Source organism: Anolis sagrei, chromosome X (assembly GCF_037176765.1).
Source record: "Anolis sagrei isolate rAnoSag1 chromosome X, rAnoSag1.mat, whole genome shotgun sequence".
Taxonomy (NCBI): Eukaryota; Metazoa; Chordata; class Lepidosauria; order Squamata; family Dactyloidae; genus Anolis; species Anolis sagrei.
The window spans coordinates 26,788,822-26,813,735 of record NC_090034.1 but is presented as its reverse complement, the minus strand read 5'-3'; the positions used below and the strand labels follow the sequence as shown (position 1 = coordinate 26,813,735).

The 24,914-nt window shown below is 40.8% G+C and overlaps 1 protein-coding gene across 1 annotated transcript; it reads right to left on the bottom strand.

Moving 5' to 3' along the window:
• Window positions 1–1,839: 1,839 nt before the first annotated feature.
• Window positions 1,840–24,864, bottom strand: DNAAF8 (dynein axonemal assembly factor 8). Its single transcript, XM_060785797.2, has 10 exons — window positions 24,668–24,864; window positions 23,993–24,106; window positions 22,111–22,473; window positions 20,249–20,515; window positions 13,855–13,957; window positions 12,624–12,765; window positions 10,705–10,851; window positions 7,780–7,875; window positions 5,540–5,860; window positions 1,840–2,880 (listed from the first exon to the last, which is right to left on the bottom strand). The coding sequence occupies exons 1-10, from the start codon at window positions 24,794–24,796 to the stop codon at window positions 2,829–2,831; spliced, it is 1,734 nt and encodes a 577-aa protein (XP_060641780.2). The 5' UTR covers window positions 24,797–24,864; the 3' UTR covers window positions 1,840–2,828.
• Between the last annotated feature and the right edge of the window lie 50 nt (window positions 24,865–24,914).

The following is a 24,914-nucleotide window of genomic DNA, read 5'->3' as shown; positions in this document are numbered from 1 at the left end:
CTGACAAGAGGTCCAGACGGGTGTCCCAAAGCAAGTCTAAGCTGGACTGGGTGCTCGCGTCCTGGTGTGTTTCCAAACACATGGACCCGCATCTGGAAGGCTTTCAAACCCGTCAGAGCCTGGGTGTCTTCAAACCATAAAAACTTTAAGAACTTTCTATGCTCCGGTGTGACCAGGAACGCATAAAACATTTTAAAGATGTCAGCGATGACAGTATACTTGGATTCCCTGAACCTAAGTATGACTCCGATGAGGCTGTTCAGGTCTGGTCCCTTCAGGAGCTTGTCATTCAATGAGATGTCCTTGCATTTGGCGCTGGCATCAAACACAATGTGCACCTTTTCCAGCTTCTGCGGGTGAGTGACCTTATGGAAAGGAAAAAACCAAGACTCTTCTTTGTCCGAGCCAGGGCTGGATGGCTCAAATTACCTTGCTGTAAACATGTCATCTATAAACTGAATGATTTGCTGCTTAGTCTTGGGATCATGCTGCATCTTGCGTCTCAAAGATGCAACCTGCTACCTGTCTGTTGGGAGGCAAGGTAGGCCTGTCTGCTTTGAAGGGCAAAGGGGCGATTCAATTCCCTTCCTCGCTGAGAGTGACCTCAGAGTTCATGATATTTAGGAACGCTTGCTCATCTCGGGAGAGCGCTGTGTTCTCGTCATCCCGGGATGTGTCGAAGATGGATGAGAACTCAGATGAAACTCCTTGGCAGCAAACAGAAATGTGGCTGAGGCAACTCTGCATGAGGGTGACTCTGCCACAGCTGAGGGTGTTTGGATGATCTGGACACAGAGAAGACGGAGGTCCCTGTATGGTCCATCCTAAAGGACCTAACTATAATTGACAGGTGGCTTGCAGCTGTGATTGCAGCCAAAAGAAGTTACCTATTTGCAGAGTCCCTGAAACTTAGGACTACAACAAACATTCAATGCAAAGCAAACAAAGTTGGAGCTCCTGGTAGAGCTGTACCTGCACATGCTTTGAACTGGATTATCTGAGTCTGCACTGCCATATAATCAAAGTTCAAAGCAGATAATCTGGATTTTATATGGCAGTGTGGAAGGTGCCTTAGTTCTCACTTGAAGTGGCAAACAAGCAGTTGACTCTTGGGGATACTTTTACCTGGTTGTTTATAACTGTGACAGTATTTTTAAATACTGTTATGTTTAATTTTGTTCAAGTTTTGCATATTTGTATATTTTAAATTGTGTAATAATTCTTTTAGTGTAAGCCGCTTCTTCAGGAGAGATAAAGAAAGGTATAAATAAATATAATGATGATAATAATAATAATAATAATAATAATCAAAGTTATCTTGTTTAAGTCTTCAATAATATTGAATTTTTGGCTTCTAACGACACAAGAGCTAGTTTCTGTAGTATTTTTAATGTTGCATTGTTAGGTATTTTATAATTTCATAACTGGGTTTATATGTACTTACTTGTTTGTTCTGTATGTGAAAGACCTATGGTCTAAGCATTAAATACAATTGCTTGATTGATAAAAAAAGAAATATGCAATGCACAAATGAAAAATAATAACAACACAGAAAACTGCCGTCCGATAGTTTGCCTTTTGCCTGGAATGATAGATTTTTTTATTTGCATATAACTTGTTGCATTGGGGACGATTATTTAGCCATGAGAGCTTTTATGGGAGCCAAGGGATGAAACTGGTCTGTTTTGGGTATTAATCTGCATTGTCCCTACCAGTGTGCAAACCAAAAGGCAATTATCTTGCATTACTCACCTGTCTGCATATTGGGATGCCATTGTGTAGTCTAAAGATAACAATGGGTGTTAACACCAAAGATGCAGAAAACAGACACATTAATAATATAGTTGATGGATTTTCGAGGGCAGAGGGCCATAAATAATGTGCCGCTACACAAAAAGAATAAAACGACGAAGGGAAATTTATTGTTACCAGCCTATTGCAGTACAACACAGTTTCTTAGAGAATTGTGTGGAAGACATAAAAGCCTACGAATAAGAGGATAAGAGGCACTGGGGAGGAGGAAGGGAGGAAGGGAGGAAGGGAGGAAGGGAGGGAGGAAGGAAGGAAGGAAGGAAGGAAGGAAGGAAGGAAGGAAGGAAGGAAGGCAGGCAGAGAGAGAGAGAGAGAGAGAGAGAAAGATTTCAGATTCTAAAGTAGTTCCTGCTGAGATGGTTGTCTCCATTCCTCAGCCAAGCTAGACAGGTTGTGCTTTGTGGGAATTGAAAATGGTTTTCATTTTACAAGTTGCCCAAGTCCTTTGGAAACAGGTTGTTTAACAAATCTATGGATGGGGCCTTTCTGGTGGTGGGTTTGGTGGTGGATTGTGGATAATATCCACCTGCATCAAAGACAAACGAAATGCAGCAGGCATTTGCTGCTCTGCTATGCCGTATTATTTCATTTGCTTCCTGTATTATTTTGGTCGTTGGATTATTTTTATGGCTATATTTTAAACAGCACTGTAAGGCATGTTTGGAGATCAAGTACTGGTCAAAAGGAGGGATGATATCCCCATTAAACGAATGAGTAACTGGATACTGCTATAGATGCAAATGAAAATGTAAATGCTTTACCATCCAAAAAAGGAATTTCTCCTTGACTACAATTTGCATGCTTAAAGCTTTGGCTTAAAAAAACAAAACCAGCCACAGGACCAACAAGGTCAGAATGAAGTCCTTCTGCAAAGGATGAAATCCCAAGGAAGATGATGTTCTTCAGCGATTTGGTGCAACTAACAATGCAGAACAAGGGCAATTGTCTGCTATGGGCTCCTTCCCGATGCTGTCATGCCAAGCTTTAATTTCTCAAAAATCCCCTGAGGCCTCCCTTTACTGGACTTCTCTTTCTTTCTTCTGCTCTTCTTTCTGTTTTTCTTCTGCCCTACAAAACGTAAGCATAAGGAAATATTTCTGGTTTGGTTTGGTTTTTAGTTGCATTGAAGTTGCATGCTGAGCCTGCCACTCATGAAAAAGGTTGATTGCACTAGTGATCAAATAAATTCCTGATGTATTTTGTCAGTGAATTATATACAAAAATATATAACAACACTGGATTTTATAAGGGGTTGGACTAGATGGCCCTTCCAACTCCATGATGCTATAAATTTAATAACTATTATCACTATTATTAGTAATAATAATAGTATAATAATAACAGAGTATAATAATAATAATAATTGCTATTATTATTAATATGGACCATATCCTCAGCTGTTGCAAGAAAATCACACAGACGGACTACAAACAAAGACACAACTCTTGCCCAAATGATTCACTGGAACTTATGTCACAAGTACCACCTGCCAGCAGCAAAGAATTGGTAGGATCATAAACCTGCAAAGGTCGTGGAAAATGAACATGCAAAAATACTGTGGGACTTCCGAATCCAGACTGACAAAGTTTTGGAACACAGCACACCAGACATCATGATTGGGGGGTGAGGGGTGGGGAGTCTGGATTATTGATGTCGCCATACTAGGTAACAGACGAATTGAGGAAAAACAACAGGAAAAACTCAGCTGCTATCAAGACCTCAAAATCGAACTGCAAAGGCTCTGACATAACCCAGTACAGGTGGTCCCAGTGGTCATTGGCGCACTGGGTGCCGTGCCAAAAGATCTCCACCCAGCATTTGGTAACAATAAACATCGACAAAATCATGATCTGTCAACTGCAAAGGCCACCTTACTTGGATCTGCGCGCATCATTCGAAAATACATCACACAATCCTAGACGCTTGGGAAGTGTTCGACTTGTGATTTTTGTGAAATCCAGCATATAGATCTCGTTTGCTGTGACATACTGTGATTTTGTGTCAATAATAATAATAATAATAATAATAATAATAATAATAATAGCACAGTGGGTTAAACTGCCAGCTTCAGAAAAACTTGCTGACTGAAAGGTTGACAGTTTGAAGCTGCAGGTCGGGGTGAGCTCCTGCGGTTATCCCTAGCTTCTGCCAACCTAGCAGTTCAAAAACAAGCAATGTGAGTAGGTCAATAGGTACCATCTCGGTGGGAAGGTAAAAGGCACCCATGAAGCCACACCAGCAACACAACCAGGAGGGGTCTACAGACAACAGGCTCCTCAGCATGGAAAATGAAACAAGAGCACCTCCCCATGGCCAAAATTGTACATCGCCTCCAGACGCCGGAGATGGAAAGGGAGACCTAAATTAAAGGGCTCTTTTCCAAATAATGACAACTCCTAGTGTCTAGTGTCTATGCAAGCTGGAAATGGGAGGGAGTGGAACCAATGTGACTAGAAATGGAAAGGAAGGAGAGGGGGAGTGTTTTGCTCCCTGTCTCCCTTGAGCACATGGCATTGCTTGTTATTTTTATTCTTATATTTATACCTTAGTATCAGGTTCCTCAATCCCAAGTTAACGGTAACAAGTTTCAACAAAAGGAAGCCCAGATTCAATCTCTAATAGACCATGAAATGCTTTGGGGAACCTTCGCTCTGGTTGATGATCATTCACAAAGTTGTAGCTTGTGAACTACTGCATAAAGTACCTTGACTTAAGAGTTTAAATTGTTTCATGATTGAGCTCTTAACTCAAAATGCTCTTAACTTAAAGCAAATTTCCTCATTGAAATGCTATTAATCTGCTCAGCCCCTTGAACCTCCCCCCATATAGTTTTTTGTTACATGTTTTTAAATAAGAAAATGTGTTTTACAAATAACAAATATTGTATAAATGCACATTCACATGGTACAACAAACAAAGAAAGATCAACTTTAAAATGGCAGAAGAAAAAGTTGTGGCAAGGAAGCACATTTGAGGTAACAAAATGTGTGTTGGTCAGTGTAACATCAAGGCAAAACCAGCCCAAATGGCAAAAAATGGCAAAAAATGGTAAAAGCCAAAGTTGTGGCAAGAAAGGAATCCCAAAGCACCAATTGAAGAGGCAGAAGCCTCCTTTTCTTCTTCCTCCTGTCCTCATACCAGCATCTTTCCCTCCCTCTATTGCTCTCCCTCTCTCTTTATTCCTGGTCAAACAGACCAGGAATAAAAACAAACCACACAAAATCAACTAATCCAAAGTTCCTCAAAGTTGAGAAGAGCAAAACAGACAGCAATCTCTCTCCCATCACGGACAAGAGCAGGAGGCAGGAGGCCCGGAAGCTGCTCCCTTGAAGCCCTAAAGCCCTGTAACACTTGCACTCGCAGGCCCTCTGCAGCTCACTCATAACTCAAAATGTTACTTGTATGTCAAAGCGAAACCCAGGCCAAGTGTTATCATGTTGTAAATGTTTGTGATGTGTTATGTTACGTTTATTTAAATTTGTTATTTTTATCATTGTTATTGAGATGGTTTTACCCACTATTCTGATATGTTATTTGTTGTTTTTGGCACTGAACATTTGCCATTGTGTTATTTTGCTGGAAACTGCCCTGAGTCCCCTCAGGGAAATAGGGCAGGTTATAAATAAAATATTATTATTATTATTATTATTATTATTATTATTATTTATGCTTCTTAACTCAGAATGCTCTTAAGTTGGAATGCTCTTAAGTCAAGGTTCCACTGTACCTTGGATATTCTGCAGTGATGCTTGCAGAAGGATCCTGACTCAATTTCGAATACAACCTTTCCTTGGTTTCTCCTTCAAGTTCTCTTGAGGGCTCAGGAACACTTTTCATGTCTCCAAGTATATCTGCCTTTGGATCAGCTGGGCCCATTGAACCCAGGCCCCTTCGTTTGAGGTGGCACCTTCCTCGAACATTCGGCTGACCTGCTCCTCCTGAGCTCACGAGGTCTGAGCTTTTTCCTTGGTCCGGCGAAGAATGAGACACAGTTCTGCGAAAGTTACGAAGTTGTTGCAGCAAAAAGCTTTTTCCAGTGCAGTTCTTGCTAAATGAAAGAGAGAGAGAGGGGGGGGGGGGAGAGAACTTATTCTGCCACTTCTTTAAAAAGTCACAGAACCATCTTTGGGGATATAGAACGATCACACTTATCCAATGAGATTAAGAACAACACACCAATAAACATCAGATGATTTATGCCAATAGACATCAATCATTGCTAAAAGAAATAACAATTTCTTAATAATAAGCAGTCACTTATTATTAATAATTTTATTTTTTTATATCCCACTTTTTCTCTCCACCAGGAGACTCAAAGCGGCTTACATTTTTTTCTTTCAATTTCCTCTTTAATATTATTGTCCAACCATACTGGTTTTTCACTGTGGCTGTGAAACTATATGGATATCTGCCTGTTATAATCTCATGCAAATGTGGAAAAAGTATAGAATATGGTTTTGGATGCAAAGCTAAGCTTCCTAAGAATCTAAGAACCGCATGACGCATTATGATGTTATGAACGCAATGTGTAGACAAGACAAACATGTTTGGAAACATTCACCAAACAGCTTGAGCTGTCTACCGTACTCTGGCTGTTTGGTTAGTGACAAATGTAGGTTTGTAGCCAGGTAATTTGTGGAAAGACTATCGGTTTTCATTAAAAAAAAATCAGTAGACCGCCAATGTAGTGATACTCATAGATTTCTGCATCTGTTAGTTTTCCCTGAGATTGATGTCATGTCTGTATGTGGACCTTATGGCAGCCTATGACACAATGCAACATAGGAAATTGCTGCATAAAGTCTACCCTATCATCCAAGACTATGATTTTACAAAAACTATCCAGACCCTCCTAGAAAACCACAGCTTCTATGTGGAGTTTCAGGGCAGGAAAAGTAGATGGAGGAGGCAAAAGAATGGTCTACATCAAGGTGACATTCTTGCACCGACCTTGTTTAACATCATTACTAATGATCAGCCACAACCACCACTCACAAAGAGCTTTATATATGCTGATAACCTTGGCCTAACAACACGAGCAAAAGACTTTGAAACAGTCGAAAACCAACTTCCGAATGCCCTGAAAGATCTCTCCAGTTACTGTAAAGATAATCACCTGAAGCCTAACCCTGCCAAAACACAAGTGTGTGCTTTCCAACAGAAAACTGAAGATTACCTGGGAAGGTCAAAAGCTTGAACACTGTTCCCACCCTAAATATCTTGGCAACACCTTAGATTGAACGCTAACATTTAGAAAACACTGTGTGAACACCAAGCACAAAGTAGCTGCATGCAATAACATTCCACAGAAACTTACTAATAGTGCATGGGGTGAAGACCCAAAATTGTTAAGAACATCAGCCCTGGCCTTGTCTGATTCAACTGCTGAGTATGTCTGAGTATGTCTGCCCCGTCTGGCATAAATCTGCCCACGTGAAGCAGGTGAATATAGAACTGAATGAGACATGTAAAATAATCACAGGATGTCTCAAACCTACACCCCCCAATGTATGACATGAAGTTACTGCCAACTGGGAGAGAAATAAGGTTGAACACTGTGAAAGCCACCCACTGCATGGCTATCAGCCTCCTCCCAGTAGACTCAAATCAAGGAAAAGCTTCATGAGAACCACCACGCCTCTTAATGTTCCCCCAGTAACAGCAAGAGTATCCCTCTGGGCAGCAAAATCTGGAAATTCCAACTGGATGTCCCATTCCCCCCCCCCCCAGCCCCCCATGAGGCCCTGCCTCATGCACAGAGGATGAACTGATTAAAGCTACAGACAATGCAGTTGCTGTTGCCCGTTTTCAGTCTAAAATTATTTAGCTGCTTGTGCTCCCTTTATTTTGTCAGTTTTATACTTATTTACTTATGTAATGCTTTTGACAAGAAATAAAATAAAAGTCTTCCTTGAGATTGCTGTCATGTCTGTATGTGGGAAAAATACGCATTTCTTGTCATAGTACCGTGATGGCTGGAGACACTCTTTGCCTTCCACTTTCTCTTGGCCTGCCAAATCTGTGTCCTCATCATCATCATCATCTGTAGAACTGCTGCTGAAGCTGCAAAACAAACAAGAAATCTCATTGCTCTCTAGTCTAGATGAAGATGGGGAACTTAAATACCAGAGAAGTTCCCAGTGGTGCAATTCCATTGGTGGGCGTGGCTCATAGTTGGGCTAAGCACAGCAGGCTGAACTGCTGAGCGGCAGAAAAGCCTGCCAATTGAAAGGTTGGAACTTCAAACCCAGGTCAGGGTGAGCACTTGCCATCAGCCTCAGCTCCCTGCCTACCTAGCAGATCGAAAACAGAAATGTGAGTAGATAAATAGGTACCACTTTAAGCGGGGAAGGCTCATAAAGAACATGCCAGAGATTTGATTGGAAGGACGTCTAAGGATGATAAAGCTCCTTGGCATGGAAGATGGAGCAACACCGCCCCCCCCCCCCCCCATGGCTGTAGTTGAGCACAGCCTCCAGATGCCAAAAATGGAAAAGATGGGAAGAAGCCTTTACCTCTGTTTATGTATTGTCTGTCCTTGTTAATTGTATAACAGCATTGAATGTTTGCTGTATATGTATTCTGTAATCCACCCTGAATCCCCTTGGGGAGACAGAGTTGAATATAAATAAAGTTTTATTATTATTATTATTATTATTATTATTATTGATAATCTGGATTATATGGCTTATATGGCAGTTTTTGGGGTCTCAAAATCACCTTAGTGTTACATGCAACCCACATGCTACACTTTCTCCACCCCTCATTTAAAGTTTCATTTGAACTGCAAGCACCTCTGGTATTGATTATGCATGATCCAAACATGTTACTGCCCAACAGGGCATACAATTTGATATCACAAGTTCCCCAGCGGAATATCTTGTTGCTTCACTCAGAAAGAAGACTTTAGACAATTAGATCTGCCTTACAGTATTTCTCTCCCTGAAGAATTCTATGCAAGCGTGCAAGGGATTTCTTGATCCTTATTGTTTCTGATGGAGTTAACATAATTACGTTACTTCTCCTTTTAATTCCTGATTAATATCATCCTTCTGCCCGTTTTAGCTCCCTTTGCTGCTCTGATGCTGGGAATCCTTCAACCACAAGAAGAAAACAAATAATCAGCTCCCTTGAGTTTCCTTGTCAGAATGGCTTGGCTGTATAAAAGGTGGCAGAATCGCTGCTGACTTACTCTTGCAAGTATCTCATTTTGCAGCCTATATATTTCAGGTAAAGAGGAGACTGATTGCAAATTTAAGATCAGACTCAGTTACGTAATGCGCATGATATGGCTCTGTGTTAATTTGTTAGTGTCATATTCACTAAAGCTATGGGCTTTAGTTAATTTGACAACATGGGGTGTCTATAGGAAGACCTCTCATGGCGCTTCCAGGTATGTCCGAAAGAAAGGCTTTTGCTGCTACACGTCCTGCTTTGTTTTTGAAGAGACGAATAATATTTTTCCTGTCGTGCAATTTTGTGGGCTGTTTCCCATCCTTTACCCAGGTATTCAGAAATATTTTGTTCTTACTTCAAAAGTGAAGGGTTTAAAAGCAAAAACAAACAAAAACGAAATCTGCTCAGCTTTTTTCTCGCTCAGTCTGACCCATCTCTATCCTCACTTTCAAAGAAAGGCAAGATATAAAAGTTGCAAGTAGTTAATTCAGCTCTTGGCAGTAGGCTGAGGTTATATTTTTGCTTTAGGACTGAAATGTGTGGACAAACACCAGCCTACCTCGATTCTTCCAATTAATATGATTCAATAGATAAAGTAGCTAAAACTTTCTCAATTAAAGCAAGAAACGCTATTGATCCACAGCCTGAAAATATTAACGTCATTTCTGAGGATTGCAACTCCCCTAGACTTACCAGCAGGTTGGGAGATTCTGTATTATGTTTTTATGGATTAAATCTTAATTTTTAAAATACTAAAAATGTTTGTTTTAATATTTGTATATTTTAAACTGGAATGCTTTTAATGTTAGTTGCTTTGAGTCTCCTTATGGAGGGAAAAAATGGGGCTGTGGTTAGCACACTGGGTTAAACCACCAGCCACAGAAAATCCTGTCAACTGGAAGGTCAGCAGTTCAAGCCACGGGTCGGAGTGAGCTCCCACTGTCAGCCCTAGCTTTTGCTTACCTAGCAGTTAAAAAACAGCAATGTGAGTAGATAAATAGGTACTGCTTTGGAAGGGAGGTAAAAGGTGTCCCTGAACACATGCTGAATATTCGATCAGGAAGGCGTCATGGACAACAGACTTTTCAGCATAGAAAAATGGAACAACAGCACCTCTCTGTGACCGAGCCGAGCACAGCCTCCAGATGCTGGAGATGAAAAAAGAGTGAAGCCTTGCCTCTGTCTGTGTAATGTCTGTCTTTGTTGTTAATTGTATAACGGCATTGAATGTAATCCATTCTGAGTCCTCTCAGGGAGATAGAGCAGAATATAAATAAAGTGTGTGTAGAGATATAGATAAAGATATGTATATAGTAGTAATAGTGTCCAAAAGATATACATTTCCAAGTTCTGGGCTTAGATAGATTCCAAGCGCAGGGGCTGTCAAGGGAAAGACCCTAGACATCATTCCTGCTATTTGTTTTTATCTCTTTCAACTGGCAGCTCTAAACACTGGCTTTAGGGCCATCTTCACGGAGCCATTTGCATCATCTTATTTTTAATAATGGCAGTCCCAGTTCATGTGTACCGCCAATAACTGGAAGCCTCCGATTTCAGTTTGTTGGTAATCAAGATTGGGAATAAAACATGAACAAAATGTTCAGCTGCTCCTCCATTTCAGTTTTCAGATGTTCACAGCGAGTATGAAGGTTTTATGGCTTTTTTAGTTTCCTTCTTGTCCCTTCAATATCCCCCATATCATGTGTGGATAATTACCTTTCCTCTGCATCAGTTAACACTTCAGGCTTTGGTGAAACTGTGTCCCGTAAATCGATATACACAGTGGGTGGCTCTGGAGCCCATTCCAGTTCCATTGAACTCAGGCCTCGACTGTTTGTCAGCGGTGCCAGGATGGGAACGTTTCTGAGAATATAAATTACAGTATCAGCACATGAGCCATCTTTGTACATTTCATTATTATTTGGCCTGCTTTTCCAACCATTTCCCTGGTACACTTGTAAAGAAAATCTCTCTGGTAATGTTTTGTCCATAAAATTATTATTATTATTATTAACTTTATTTGTACCCCGCTAGCATCTCCCGAAGGACTCGATGCGGCTTACACGGGCCGAAGCCTCAAATACAATACAATAGAAAACATAACACAATAATAAACAAAGCAAATCAAACAATTAAGCAAAATAAAAAGCCATGTCTTCAATGCTAATTTAAACCACCTTCAAACCTTAGCTGGCATTCCTCCCAACAATTAATAACCACTGACAGTTGCAATATTTCTAAAAGGTTTTTAGTGTTTTTACAAAACAAGGACTTCCAAAGGGTCTTCCTTTTCTTTTCTTTTTTTGAAAGCACAGAATTGGGTAGAGGAGTGTGCATTGCCCAAGGACCAAATCCTGGTGACACAGTGGAGATTGGCTGCTGCAGGCCTTTGCTCAATAGCTCCTTCAGCATCTTACATATTGTCTATTTAATAGAGCTGTGCAAAGCTTTGGAGGTCCATTTCATAATTTGGGAATTTGTAACGGAAGCCTCTGAAACGTTTCAGAGAGATTAGTAAAGATTTGGGGGTTTTTTAGCATTTCATGCTGTGTTTTTGTCAATGTAACATACTGTGTAATTGTTTGAGGTGGAAGGGGGCTGATGTGATTGACAATGGCAGCTCCATGCTACTTTTTTCCTTGTCAGCCAATCACATGGCGTTCTGCAAAGCTGGTCTCCTTCCCTCAGCTTCTGTGTTTCTTTATGTAAGAGAAAAGAAAGTGTGCTTCAGACACATCTTTAAACTTTTTTAAAAATCCCTAAAAATCAGTAGACGAACTAAATCTTTCTGAAACTGCAGGATTGATGCCCTGCTTATGTTGCCCCATTGTGCAGAAATTCAAGGGATTCCTAAAATTCAGTGGATGACCAAAAAGTTTTGAAACTTGGCAGGCTTAAAATTGTAAATGTTGCCCTACAAGTGTGACAAGTTTCATCCTGTTAGCCATAAAAGACAAATAAGCCTCAATTTTCCCAATTGCTGCTAATGGACTAAATCTTAACAAAATGATTACGAAGCTTCTGAGATTCGGACTACGAAATGAAACGGGACCCCTCCAATTCTTTACAAAATAAAGCGGGGGCCATCCGAATCTCTGAAACGAATTACTAATTGAATTTCAGCCGCTTTGCACACCTCTACTATTTAATATCTCATGAGTTGAATAAAGAAATTGGATTGTTTCAAAAACAACGGATGAGGTGTACATTCCCACTGGGTCATGGTTATTGTTTAAACTCTTCCTATTTACACCCCATCTTTCCTACAAGGGCTTCAATGCAATCGACATGGTTTCCTCTCCTCCTGTTTTATTAGGATGAGCTGACACAGGGAATAGCTTAGGAAGATCTAGGAAGCTTGAACAGGACTGAAATCTAACACATCTAATCACTACACTGAGTGGGAAAGCACTGATTCTAGGACAGGCATGGGCAAACTTGGTCCTTACAGGTGTTTTGGACTTCAACTCCCATAATTCCTAACAGACTACCAGCTGTTAGGAATTGTGGGAGCTGAAGTCCAAAACACTGGAGGACCCAAGTTTGCCCATGCCTGCTCTAGGGTATCAATGTATCTTAGGCGATTGGAAACATCAATATCTGATGCACGTAAAAGCCAACTCTGATTGACCTACCTCCCGTCCCCCTGGCACTCACTAAAGTGTGGGAGTTTGGCCAGGCATTTTCTGCGGTGTGCAAAAAACATTCTCGATTGCTCTAGGGACAACTCTTCTAGCTTTCCCATGAGCTTGGCTTCTGATGCAGCCCTGGTGTTATCTGGTAAGACGAGAGAGAGAAGATAACCACTTAAGTCTGGCTGATGAAAGACATTTCTCCAGTTATAACAGAACCAACAGAAGTAGGGAAGTGGTGTTAAATGCATGGTCCTCCAGATGTTTTGGACTTGGGCTCCCAGAATTCCTGGCCACTGGACAAGCTAGCAATAGGGGCTTCGGAGAGATGGATGTTAGACAGAAATGGCACAGCATTTCTAATAATATAAATATACTGTTTGATGAACATGTGGAATATTGATAGGTGGCTATATAAGGAGGTTGAAAGAATCCATGTATCTCTATTCTGTATGTGACTCTAAGAATCTTACTGTTTGTAAGGACATGTCTCAAAGAGAGCTCTGCAAATCCTGTTTGTACATTTGTATATATTGTAACAGTGAAGATTAAAACCTCCAGATACTTTAGGTGAAAACCTGAATCTGTAAGTTTACTAAACAGTGTGTAGATAAGGTCAGATCCTTGCTTGCAGTTGGATTCTGCTGAAAGATGGGCTGAAGCATGTTTTTGCTGTGAAGTGACTCTGCTATATTTTGCTTGCTTCTGGGACACTATCCAGAGCACAGTGGTTCAGTGAGGTCATGATTTGGAAACTATAATCTATATATCGTTTCACAAACTGAACCCATCTCACGACAATGGAGGCCAAACAACTGGAGAGCCACAGGTTTGATACGTTCGCTGTAAGGTAACTACAACTGGTCTTCTTCACATGTGTTGAATTACATCTCCTAATGGTGTTTGCCAACACACGCGTCAAGTCACAAGCAATGTTTTTGCATTTACCCACCTATCCCCATCAATGTTCAGATTGGGGGCATCTACACTGTAGAATTAATACAGTGCCACACCTCTTTAACTGTCATGATCCAATGCTGTAGAATCAGGGTATTTGTCATTTGATGAAGCACAAACAGAGAAAGCTAAAAGTCCTTGTAAAACTCCAGCTCCACACTAATGGCTCATTTGATAGCTTTCCATCTTTCTGTGTTCTGAAATGCAGCCTGTGTCCTCGTAATTCCTCTGCATTGTTTCAGGATCCAGAAAATGCACATTATGCTTCCTAACTTACCACAGTACACTGAAGGAAAAGCAGGTTCTCCTTTCCAACTTGTTTTATCACTTTGCTTCTCTAGGTCCTGCAGAACTTTGTCTAGGTCCCATTTCTCTATCTCCTGAAACAAAAACAGCTTGTGATTCATCAATCACAACAGTGATTGGCGCAATAGTAAAACGTTATGAACCCAAGAATGTCCATATTGGATCCCGTTTCCTGCAGTGATCAATGAGAAGCTTCTAAGAAACCAACAACCTGTAATCTCTGGGATACAAACACAACAGTACCTTCCTTGCAACTAGTATTTGTCCAGAGGCATATTGATGAAGCAGTCAATTCTTATTAGAGCTTAGCAACATTAACATGTAATGGGAAATCCCAGTTTCTGGTTTAAACTAAGAACTTCCTTTAACCAAGAAAACACACCAGAACTCAGACTTACCCTCCCCCATCTCCATTTTGATGGCCCTAACATACCACATTTCCTCGCCTTTTCCCCAGCTAACCAGTCACTCCTGCTTCATTTCATTCCCTACCTGATCAGGTGTGCTACTCAGGATAAGCTCAATGTAATATGTGATTTCACCCAAAGTCTGTTAGTTTCCTCTTTTTTTTCTTTTTTCTTTTTTTTGGCTGAGAGGGGGTTATAAAGCATCTATGTGTTGTCAAAGGCATTGGTCTGTTAAACAATGTGTAACATTCTTCTGTATTATAGAGTGGTTCTACACAGGCACTATAGTCCAGTTTGAAGCCAGCTCAAGGGCGGAGCATGTCCACAAAACTAACACCCCTTAGGCATGCTGCAGTGCACATTAAGCCACAAACATGTTAAAGAAAACTCACCAGAAAGTCTGGAATGAGTAAAAAAATTAGCTGCACCTGATCAAAGGAAGTCCTATGCAAGGCTCGAATCCAAGAACAAAAAATGTGGAGCGCTTGTTAGGACACCACGAGTTATGAAGCACCTTAGGGGGAAAAAACCAAACAGAGTTGGCTGGGAGGTATACAATGACTCCCAAGAAAGGAAATTCCATCCTTCCCATGGGAATTCTCACTGTTTGTCCCTCTGTCCTCACTAGTGCTGATCCCAAATGGACATGAATATGCACATCAATGCATCTTGTCAGACTGGGTTTGTTTCCATCTGCATTCGGCAGATACTGTGGCCATCGTCCCAGCCTTGAAACGGTTCCTGGGGTGATTGTGTAGGTGCTCCACAGCAAAACCGGCTTCTTTTAATCCACTTCCTAACTCTGATTTAATTCCTGGGTAGAACTTCCCATACTTCACCAGGTTACTGCTGTACAGAAAAACTACTGCTTCATTCCGTTTGCCTTTGTTGCCTTTTTGCAGGTGAAACGTCAGGAGAGAATGCTTCTAGAACATGGCCATATAGCCCAAAAAACGTACAACAATCCATTGCTTCAATCCATTTGCCTTTGTTCCCCATTTTCTCTATGCGCTCATTTATATGATGGAAAGATTGGCAGAGCAACAGTTAAGAATTATGATTTATCATAATTTATCATGGCTCTGTTCTCAAGCTATAATTTTATGATTAACTTCACCCATGTTCTCCACTAAATGTCTTGAGAACCACATCTCTTAATCAGACATCTCTTTAATGTTTTTAACAAACAGACAGACACCCCATGGTGGGGGGAATTATCTTGTCATCTCCACAACGGAGGTCCAGGAAGGTTATCCTCCCAACAACAACAACAAAAACCCCTTGATTTGACAGTTCTCATAATGTGAACTGTTCTAATCATGTTTTTATGTTTTTCATATTACAGCCTGGATCTGTGTCTCAAACTGACAGTTTCAGGGCACTCAAGAAAAGGTTTTATAATTCTTAAGAAGACGCGAACTACCAATTACAGCTACACAGCATCGGAATTACAACAAACGTATGAATTCAGTCTTTTCATTCCAATCCAAAACTGTCAGCACTTGAAAGCTAATGCAGTTTCCATTGTGATAATCTCCTTTGTTTGTTGCACCATCTCAAAGGGGGGGGGGGGGCTCTCTGCACTGCTTCCTGGCTGATAAAACCTCAAAGGAGCGGAGAAAACTCTGATGAGCGCTGGCTTTCGCATGGCCAAGTTATGCTTGTGACACCCATCAGATATTCCCATTTAATTTGTAACATTAGATGAGAGATCATTGTGGCTTGGCAAAGACTGCAACAATCTACTGGAGCAAGCAAACGGTATCTCCCCTACTGCACCCTGCAAGAAAGTAGTACAAGAGATGAAGAAGGCAGGACAATAGAAACTGCATTCAACACCATGAGACTACATTCTCCAAAGGGTAGAACAAATATGCTTAAATTATGCAACTGCTATGGTTGTGTGTGGTGAAACACAGTTGGCTCCTGCTGCCAAACATTCTCTGGAAATCACAGAAAGACTTCAGAGACTAAGTTTGCAAGGTCTGAAAGAGACTTGCAAATTCAAATTGCACTCCAGCCGCAAATGCACTAATCCGGGAACTTCTGCTAAATTTCCCAGAGTGGAATTGCCCCCTCTTCTTCCATCGGGCAACAGGGACTTTTGACACGGCCATATAAAATCCAGATTATCTGCTTTGAGCTGGATTATATGGCAGTGCAGGCTCATATAATCCAGTTCAAAGCAAATGTAGATTATTTGCTTTGATAAATCTGTATGATATGGCAGCGTAAAAGGGGCCGAAGAGGCAGACACAGCTCCACCATGGCTTGTGTTTTGTATCATCTGGATGTGTTATTAATTGTATATTCCATTTTATATATTTCACTGTATTGCACTTTATTGTACTATTTATGTTGTAAGCCATCCTAAGTCCCCTGAGAAGAGAGGTCAGGATATAAATAAACTTTTTATTATTATTATTATTATTATTATTATTATTATTATTATTAGACGCAGCAGCAGATTAAGCTCTATTTCAGCTACTACTGCTGTGGCCTCAGAGGGAGAAGGAGAGGGAAATGGACAGTGATACCTTGAGTTAAGGGTTTGATTTGCTCTGTGACTGAGCTCCTAACTCAAAAGTCTTATCTCAAAGCAAATTTCTCCATTGAAATGCATTGAAACGCTATTATTCCATTTGGGCCCCCAAAACCACCCTCTGTGTGTGTGTGCGTGCATGCGTGTGTGTGTTTGAAAATGTGCTTTACGAATAACCAATAATGTACAAATGCACATTTACATGGAATAATAAAAACAGAAAGATCTGCTTTTAAATGGTAGAGGCACAAAGTTGTGTTAAGGAAGCCCAAAACATCGAGGGAGAGGTAGGTGCCTCCTTTCTTCATCATCCTGTCCTCCTTTTCGTCTCCTTCCTGTCTCCTTCCCTCTCTCTCTTCAAGAAGCCAAATATACCAGGAATAAAAACCACACAAAACCAACTAACCCAAAGTTCCTCAAAGTGGACCAGAGCAAAGCGGACAGCAATCTCTCTCCCAAAGTGAAAAAGATCATGAGGCACAAGGTCAGAGGCGGCTCCCTTGAAGCCCTAAAGCCCTGCACTCTTGCACTGGTGCTCCCTCTTAACTTTAAAAGCTGTTCTTATGTCAAAGCAAAACCTGGACCGAGCAATGGCTCTTATTGCAAAATGCTCCTAAGTTGGGACGCTCTTAAGGCCCACTGTATCTACCAAACCTAACCCGCTCCTCCCCATCATTTGTTCTGTGTCTTATTTAGATTATAAGCCTGAAGGCAGGGAACTGTCAAATTAATGATTTTAAAAGGTCCTGGGAGCCTTTTTAGCTCAGAGGCAAATAGTAAGTACACCACATTTAAAAAAAAAAAGAGAGACTGTGTTTTGATGTTATCAAAAACCCTGTGAAATGCCCGCCTCATATGTGGAATATATCACCCCATCCTCTTTTTCCCCTTGTTTGGTGAGCTGACTAACAGGAAATACTTCTGGGTTTTTTTTAAAGACAATTTATTTGTAGAAACTTCAAGAATTTCCTAAAAAATCAGTGGATGATCCAAATGTCCTGAAATTTGGGGGGCTGCAGTCGTAAATGTGTCCTCCACTTGTGACTGTTTTGGCTCCGATAGCCATAAAAATGACGGAAAGAGGAGCCTCTCATGTTCCCCCATTGTTGGCAATGGACCGGACCTTTCTGGAATGTAAACGTGTCATGAAATAATGATGTATGGTTTGAATGGAATTATATTAAAGACATATGCAGCTCCATGCTACTTTTTTTCCTTGTCAGCCAATCACATGGCATTCTGCAAAGCTGGTCTCCTCCCCTCAGCTTCTGTGTTTCTTTATGTAAGAGGAAAAAAAGTGTGCTTCAGAGACATCTTTCAACTTTTAAAAAATCCCTAAGAATCAGTAGATGAATTAAATCTTTCTGAAACTGCAGGATTGATGCGCTGCTTATGTTGCCTCGTTGTGCAGAAATTCAAGGGATTCCTAAAATTCAGGGGATGACCAAAAAGTTTTGAAACTTGGCAGGCTTAAAATCGTAAATGTTGCCCTACAAGTGTGACAAGTTTCATCCTGTTAGCCATAAAAGACAAATGAGCCACATTTTTTCCCATTGCTGCTAATGGACTAAATCTTAATGAAATGGATTACAAAATGAAATGGGACTTCTCCAATTCTTTACAAAATAAAGTGGGGGCCATCCGAATCCAGATAATATGGATGATCTGCTTTGATAATCTGCTATATATGGCAGTGTAGAAGGGGCCATGGTGTTGCCTCAGGGAGGTTCAGGAATAATAACGGGAAACTGTGCTCAGACCCTCCAAAGTTGTGCGCTCCTGTCCAATGCATGGTTGTCCTGCCTAGTCTGTCTCTTGGTAAAATAATATTATTATTTCTTCCTTCTGTGTGTCTTGAATCTTCCCCTTATAGAGTTTTGCACCTCTGTATTTCCTCTGGGTTTTTGGAAAATAAGATTTATTTGCTAGTGTTTCATTTAAAAACCATTTCACGTTCTCTGGTTCTGGGTTTGTCTGTCATCTGGAATCCGGGGGAGTTTGTGTGGCAAGAAGGCAGCCAATGTGTCGGAGCCATTCTTGCCTGTGGTGAGCAGCACCTGCTCCTGCTGCCGTTGCTGATCAAAGCCCCTCAAAAAGCTTTAAAACTGTCATTGGTAAAGAGGCAGCTGCCGGATGAGCATGGCCATCTCAGCAACAATAGCTCTGCCATTGCTCCATCAATGTCTAAACTCCAACCTTTATCTGTTTGCAAACAGGATCTGAGAATCCACCTCCTTCAAGGTGAACTATCTAAACTGTATTCTAGGACAGGCATCAGAAAAGCTGCAAGACCAAGAAGAAGCCACGAGAGGAAAGACAAAGATCCACCCAGAGGAAAAATGTTTCACTGGCCGCATAGGGAAGCTTATGAAGAAACACAGTCTACAAACAATCTACAGACACACCAAGAAAATCCAATTAATGTTACATTCATCAAAGGACAAAAGGGATCCTCTCATCACTGCAGGAGTCTTCCGTATACCATGCAGCTCTGGACAAGTCTACATAGGGACCATCAAATGCAGCAGTATTGCCCAGACACGAATCAAAGAACATGAAAGGCACTGCAGACTAATTCAACCAGAAAAGTTGGCCATAGCAGAGCACCTGATGAACCAACCTGGACACGAAATATTATTTGAAAACCCAGAAATGCTGGACCACTCTGACAATAACCACAATGTCAGACAACACAGAGAGGACACTGAACTCCACAAGAAGCATGTGGGCAATTTCAACAGAAAGGAGGAAACCATGAAAATCAACAAAATCTGGTTAGCAGTATTAAAAAAACACCAGTCTAGACAGTAAATAAAGAACACCACTCAGAAACAGGGGAATTCCAGACAACAGTCAAGTGCCAGTTAAACAAAGGATGCTTCCAGGCAAACAACAGCCAGACTATCTCTATGCAAATATCCTCACTGGTTGACTTTGTAGCTTAATGACTACTCAAGGCTAATCAAGTTGGCTAATTGCAACATCCACACTTGCTTCAAACAGACACGGTTTTTTCCTCCCACCCTGGACATCATTCCACAGATATATATACACTCCAGTTGCCTCACCTCCAATAGACCTCTGAAGATGCCATTAGCCACAGATGCAGGCGAAACATCAGGAGGGAATGCTTCTGGAATATGGCCATACAGCCCAAAAACTCACAGCAACCTAGTGATTCCAGCCATGAAAGCCTTCGACAACACAAGAACTCTGCCATTCCTCCATCAATGTCTGGTCTTCAACCTTCATCGGTCTGAACAACCTCAAAAGATCTGTTAATATTCTACATATTTGGACCTTTGTCTCTGCTGATGGCAAAAGATCTGCCTGTCCTCAGCCACTGACTACAAAGAAAAGAGAGCACAGAGAGGCTGTTTTGGAGAAGAAAAAGAGAACAATGTGAGCATGCATACCTCGAAGGCAAACAGAGTCAATTCTCTAGGGTGTTCAGCTGAAATTACTCCCAGCTCTCTTTCCGCCTTTGCAATTTTTTCAAAATTATTGTTATTATTTCTTGATTGTGAATGGCCTACATCTCCTGTCAGGCGTCCAGACGCTGCCTTGGAGAGTATTTTTGTTTCTGTTACTTTCCTTCGTTCTTTTAGGTCGCTGTTTAATGTCATAAACGGAGGTGCCGTTTCCATAGATGGCAACTGATCAGATGGTGAACTTGGGGTATCCTTAATAAGAGATAAACAAAGTTTGGGTATATAAGAGAGTAAGAATGGGATTTTAAAACTTGCTCATTTAAAACATGGCCATTGCTTTATATATATATATATCTAAACATTATGGACTAAACCCTCACATGAGACATATTGGCCACGGTGGTCCACACCTTAGTTACCTCTAGATTGGACTATTGCAATGCACTCTACATGGGGCTGCTCTTGAAGGTGGCTCGGAAACTTCAATTGGTCCAACAATCGGCAGCCAGATTGCTAACTGGAGTGAATTACAGGGAGCGGTCTATCATCTCTGTTTATGGAGCTCCATTGGCTACCATTCAGTTTCCGGTCCCAGTTCAAGGTGCAGATTATCACCTACAAAGCCCTAAACAATTTGGGACCCACCTACCTTCGTGATTGCATTGCCTTCTACGAACCTGCACAATCTCTTTGATCTTCCGGGAAGGCCCTCCTCTCACTCCCACCTCCGTCAAAAGTGCAGCTTGTGAGGACAAGGGAGAGGGCCTTCTCAGTGGTGGCCCCTCAACTCTGGAACTCCCCCCCCCTTTTTTTCTGGCTATGGCCCTGATAGTGATATATGGTAGATCTTGTACACTTAATAGTAACTTACGAATAAACAGATTAAATTAATAATTTTAAAGGTTAGTTTAGCAATAAACAAAATTAAACAAGAGTTGAAAGAAATAATATAACAGGAAAAGTCGGGAAGAACGTTTAAGGAGAAAAAAAGGGAAGAGAATAAACATGGAACAAAATCAAACACAGACAGGAAGGCGGTTTAAGAAGATAAGATTATTCGGTTTAAAAGAAAAGGACAATAATACTCTTGTTATATATAGAGGATATATCAACGTTTCAAAACCTTAGTAGTTTAAGCAATGATGGGTAGAGTAATAGAGACTAAGAAATGAATGTAATACAATGAAATATTATAAAATGTTTTCCCCTTGCCTCCTATATCACTTTCTTCCCTCTAAATTATTTATTAGACATTTGTTAAGATTTACTAACTTAAGGGGCCTAAGTGTTGAATCTGCTGATCTGAAGGTTGGCAATTCAAAACCGCGGGTCGGCATGAACTCCCGCTGTTAGCCCTAGCTTCTGCTAACCTAGTATTCCGAAAATATGTAAATGTGAGTAGATCAATAGGTCTTTGGCTGGAAAGTAATAAGGGTGCCCATGCAACCATGCCTGCAACATGACCAGGAGGTGTCTACAGACAACAGGCTCCTCAGCTTGGAAATGGAACAAGAGCACCTCCCCATGGCCAGAGTTGAGCATTGCCTTCAGAAAGCTGGAGATGAAAAGGGAAGCCTTTACCTTTGTTCTGTGTATTTGTATGTCATTCTTATTCCACTGTATTAAAGGCATTGAATGTTTGCCTATCTGTGTATGTTGTAATCCACTCTGAGTCCCTTTGGGGAAATAGAGCGGAATATAAATAAAGTGTTGTTATTATTACTGACATTAATACCAACACTCCTGCCCTTCCCCGTTTCCCTATCATACCCTTTGGAAATGATTAAGAATAAAAACAAGTAAGAAAGAAAATTATTGTTATTGTTTCTTGGTTGTGAATGACCTACATCTTTTGTCAGGCATCCCAATGCTGCCTTGGAGAGTATTTTTGTTTCTATTAGTTTCCTTCGTTCTTTTATGTCGCTGTTTAATATCACAAAGGGAGGTGCCGTTTCCATAGATGGCAATGGGTCAGATGGTGGACTCAGGGTATCTATATCTTTCTGAGCATCCTTTCCAGACTCTGGTTTATTTGTAGGGAATTCTGAAACATCCCTGACTTGCTGGCGTGGCTTTTCTTCATTAAAAAATCCAAAGTAATTGCTGCCCGTTGGCACAGACCGAGAGGTACCCCCCTCTTTCTGAGAAGCTGGACTCTCCTGGTCTTCATCCTGGATCTCTATTGGATGCCTCATGAATGCAAAAGTCTTCTAAAAGTGCAAAAAAAAAAACAAAACAAAACAAAACAAAACAAAAACAATCACAGTAATCTTTGAGTCACCAAAAATGTCTTAATCATGAGTTTTCAAAATTAGAGAAACCGATTGCAAGTACATATTTATAGTGCTATCATTCCACATTAGCAACTGTGCCAACATCCTGTGGAATTCTGGAGTTCATAGTTTGCTGAGGATCGAGAGCCCTCCACCAAGAGCTATCTATAAACTGCAAATCCCAGCACTGAATACCGTTCCCACCCTAAATATCTCAGCTTCACCTTAGATCAAACACTAACATTTAGGAACCACTGTGCTAACACCAAGCAGAAAGTAGCTGCACGCAATAACATCCTGCGGAAACTTACTGGTAGCGCATGGGATGCAGACCCAAAATTAATAAGAACATCAGCCTTGTCCTTGTCCTACTCAACTGCTAAATATGCCTGCCCACACGAAGCAGGTGAATACAGTAGTAAATGAAACATGTAGAATAATCACAGGATGTCTTAAACTTACACCTGTTGATAGATTCTACAAGCTAGCTGCCATTGCCCCCCCCCCCAATTTGTGACAGGAAGTTGCTGCCAATTGCAAGAGAAATAAAGCTGAACACTGTGAAAGCAACCAATTATATGGCTATCAGTCTTGTCCCAGTAGACCTAAATCAAGGAAAAGCTTCATGAGAACCACTACTCCTCTTAATGTTCTTCCTGCAACAGCAAGAGTATCCCTCTGGTCAGGAAATCTCAACTGGATGGCCCCCACAAGGGTCTTTCTCCAGGGGCAAACCCAGAATGGGCAGCTTGGAATTCCCTGAACAAACTCAGAAGTGGAGTGGAAATAGAGGCTAAGCAATTATTATTATTATTATTAGCAGTAGTAGTAGTAGTAGTAGCAGTAGCAGTAGCAGTAGCAGCAGTAGTACATTTTATCGGCCATATCAAAACGCTTGATGATCATGCTTGACACATACACATACAGTCTATAACCCACATTATTATTATTATTATTATTATTATTATTATTATTATTTTACTGACACAAAACACAGTCAGCAAATGAGATATATATGCTGGATTTTGTATTATTATTATTATTATTATTTTGTTTGCGTGTTTGTTTTTATCTGATCTGTTGATCGTAATAAAATTATTATTATTACTACTACTATATTTATTTATACCCCCCCCCCTTTATCCCTCCAAAGGGAACTCAAAGCAGTTTGACATAAAAGCATTAGTATACAATTTAAAATATACAAACATTAAAGCAGAATTAAACACAAACAGCACTGAAAAATTAAGTTAAAACCCATCAAAAACAGATTCAAAGTTAACGTTAACTCTCAACGCTTCCCAAATCAGAAAGATCAATATGCAAAATGGAGAGGTATCACTCCTTTGGGATGTATCTATTCCACTTCCCCCTATCTTTCAACTTTTCCTCTATGGACCCAATGAAGATGTGACACCGTGGAAGCCAAAACCAATGGCTAGGTGGAATCAATGACCTGCAAGTCTGCTTCTTCCAAGGGAAGGTCTTCAAGTTCCTCCGACAAGTCAGGAATCAGGTTGGCTTGATCTCGCTGGAAGATGAAAAGCTCCTCATCTTCATCACCATCTGACTATCAATGGGAGACAAAGAATTGTTGGGAAAAGCAACCTATATAATTGAGATTGCTTACGCAGTCTTAGGCCGCTTCTATACTGCCATATAATCCAGATCATCAAATCAGATATTCCACATTATATGAGTCTACACTGCCATGTAATCCAGTTCAAAACAGACAATCTGGATTTTATATCGCCATGTAGAAGGGGCCTTAGATATAAACCTAATTATTCTGGCTGTATATAAGATGAAAACTCCTTTTATGAGTCTGGCAAAATTCTGGCTCCTTCTACTCTGCCATATAAAACCCAGATTATCTGCTTTGAACTGGATTATATGGCAGTGTAGACTTATATCATCCAGTTCAAAGCAAATAATTTGGATTATTTAGGGGCCTAATTTGCACCTCTTTAGTGACTCTGCTGCCAAAAGCCATGCTGCTTGGGGACAATGGAAATGGCCATAAATCAGCTGTGATGACGGGGTTCCAGCACATCTGCAGGCTGCACAGCTATTTTGTGACTCTGACTAATCATAAAAATAGTAGCAACAGATAAGAGAGAACAGGACTTACTGCACATGTGTCCGAGTCCATGGAGGGAATCTGATCTTTAACTGCAGATAGGACCGTCCCCCATTGGAAAGGAGAAATCACCAGCTCAGCGGGATTCTCTTTCTCCTCCTTCTGGCCTTCTGATGCCATTGGAAATGGTGCACACAAAATATTCAGCTGCACAGAAGAAAGGTAGAGAGTCTTGGATCGAGCAGCCTGTAGATTGAGAGGATACATGAGAGTCATGTATATACATGTGAAAGGATGC

Bases quoted from the DNA above. Each gene is read 5' to 3' on its own strand.
- DNAAF8 (XM_060785797.2), bottom strand. From the start codon at position 24,796: ATGGCATCAGAAGGCCAGAAGGAGGAGAAAGAGAATCCCGCTGAGCTG. The intron at 20,516-22,110 runs GTAGGTCATTCA...TCTCTTATTAAG, and splicing joins TGGGATGCCTGACAAAAGAT to GATACCCCAAGTTCACCATC. The intron at 7,876-10,704 runs GTAATTATCCAC...TTTGTTTTGCAG, and splicing joins TTAACTGATGCAGAGGAAAG to CTTCAGCAGCAGTTCTACAG.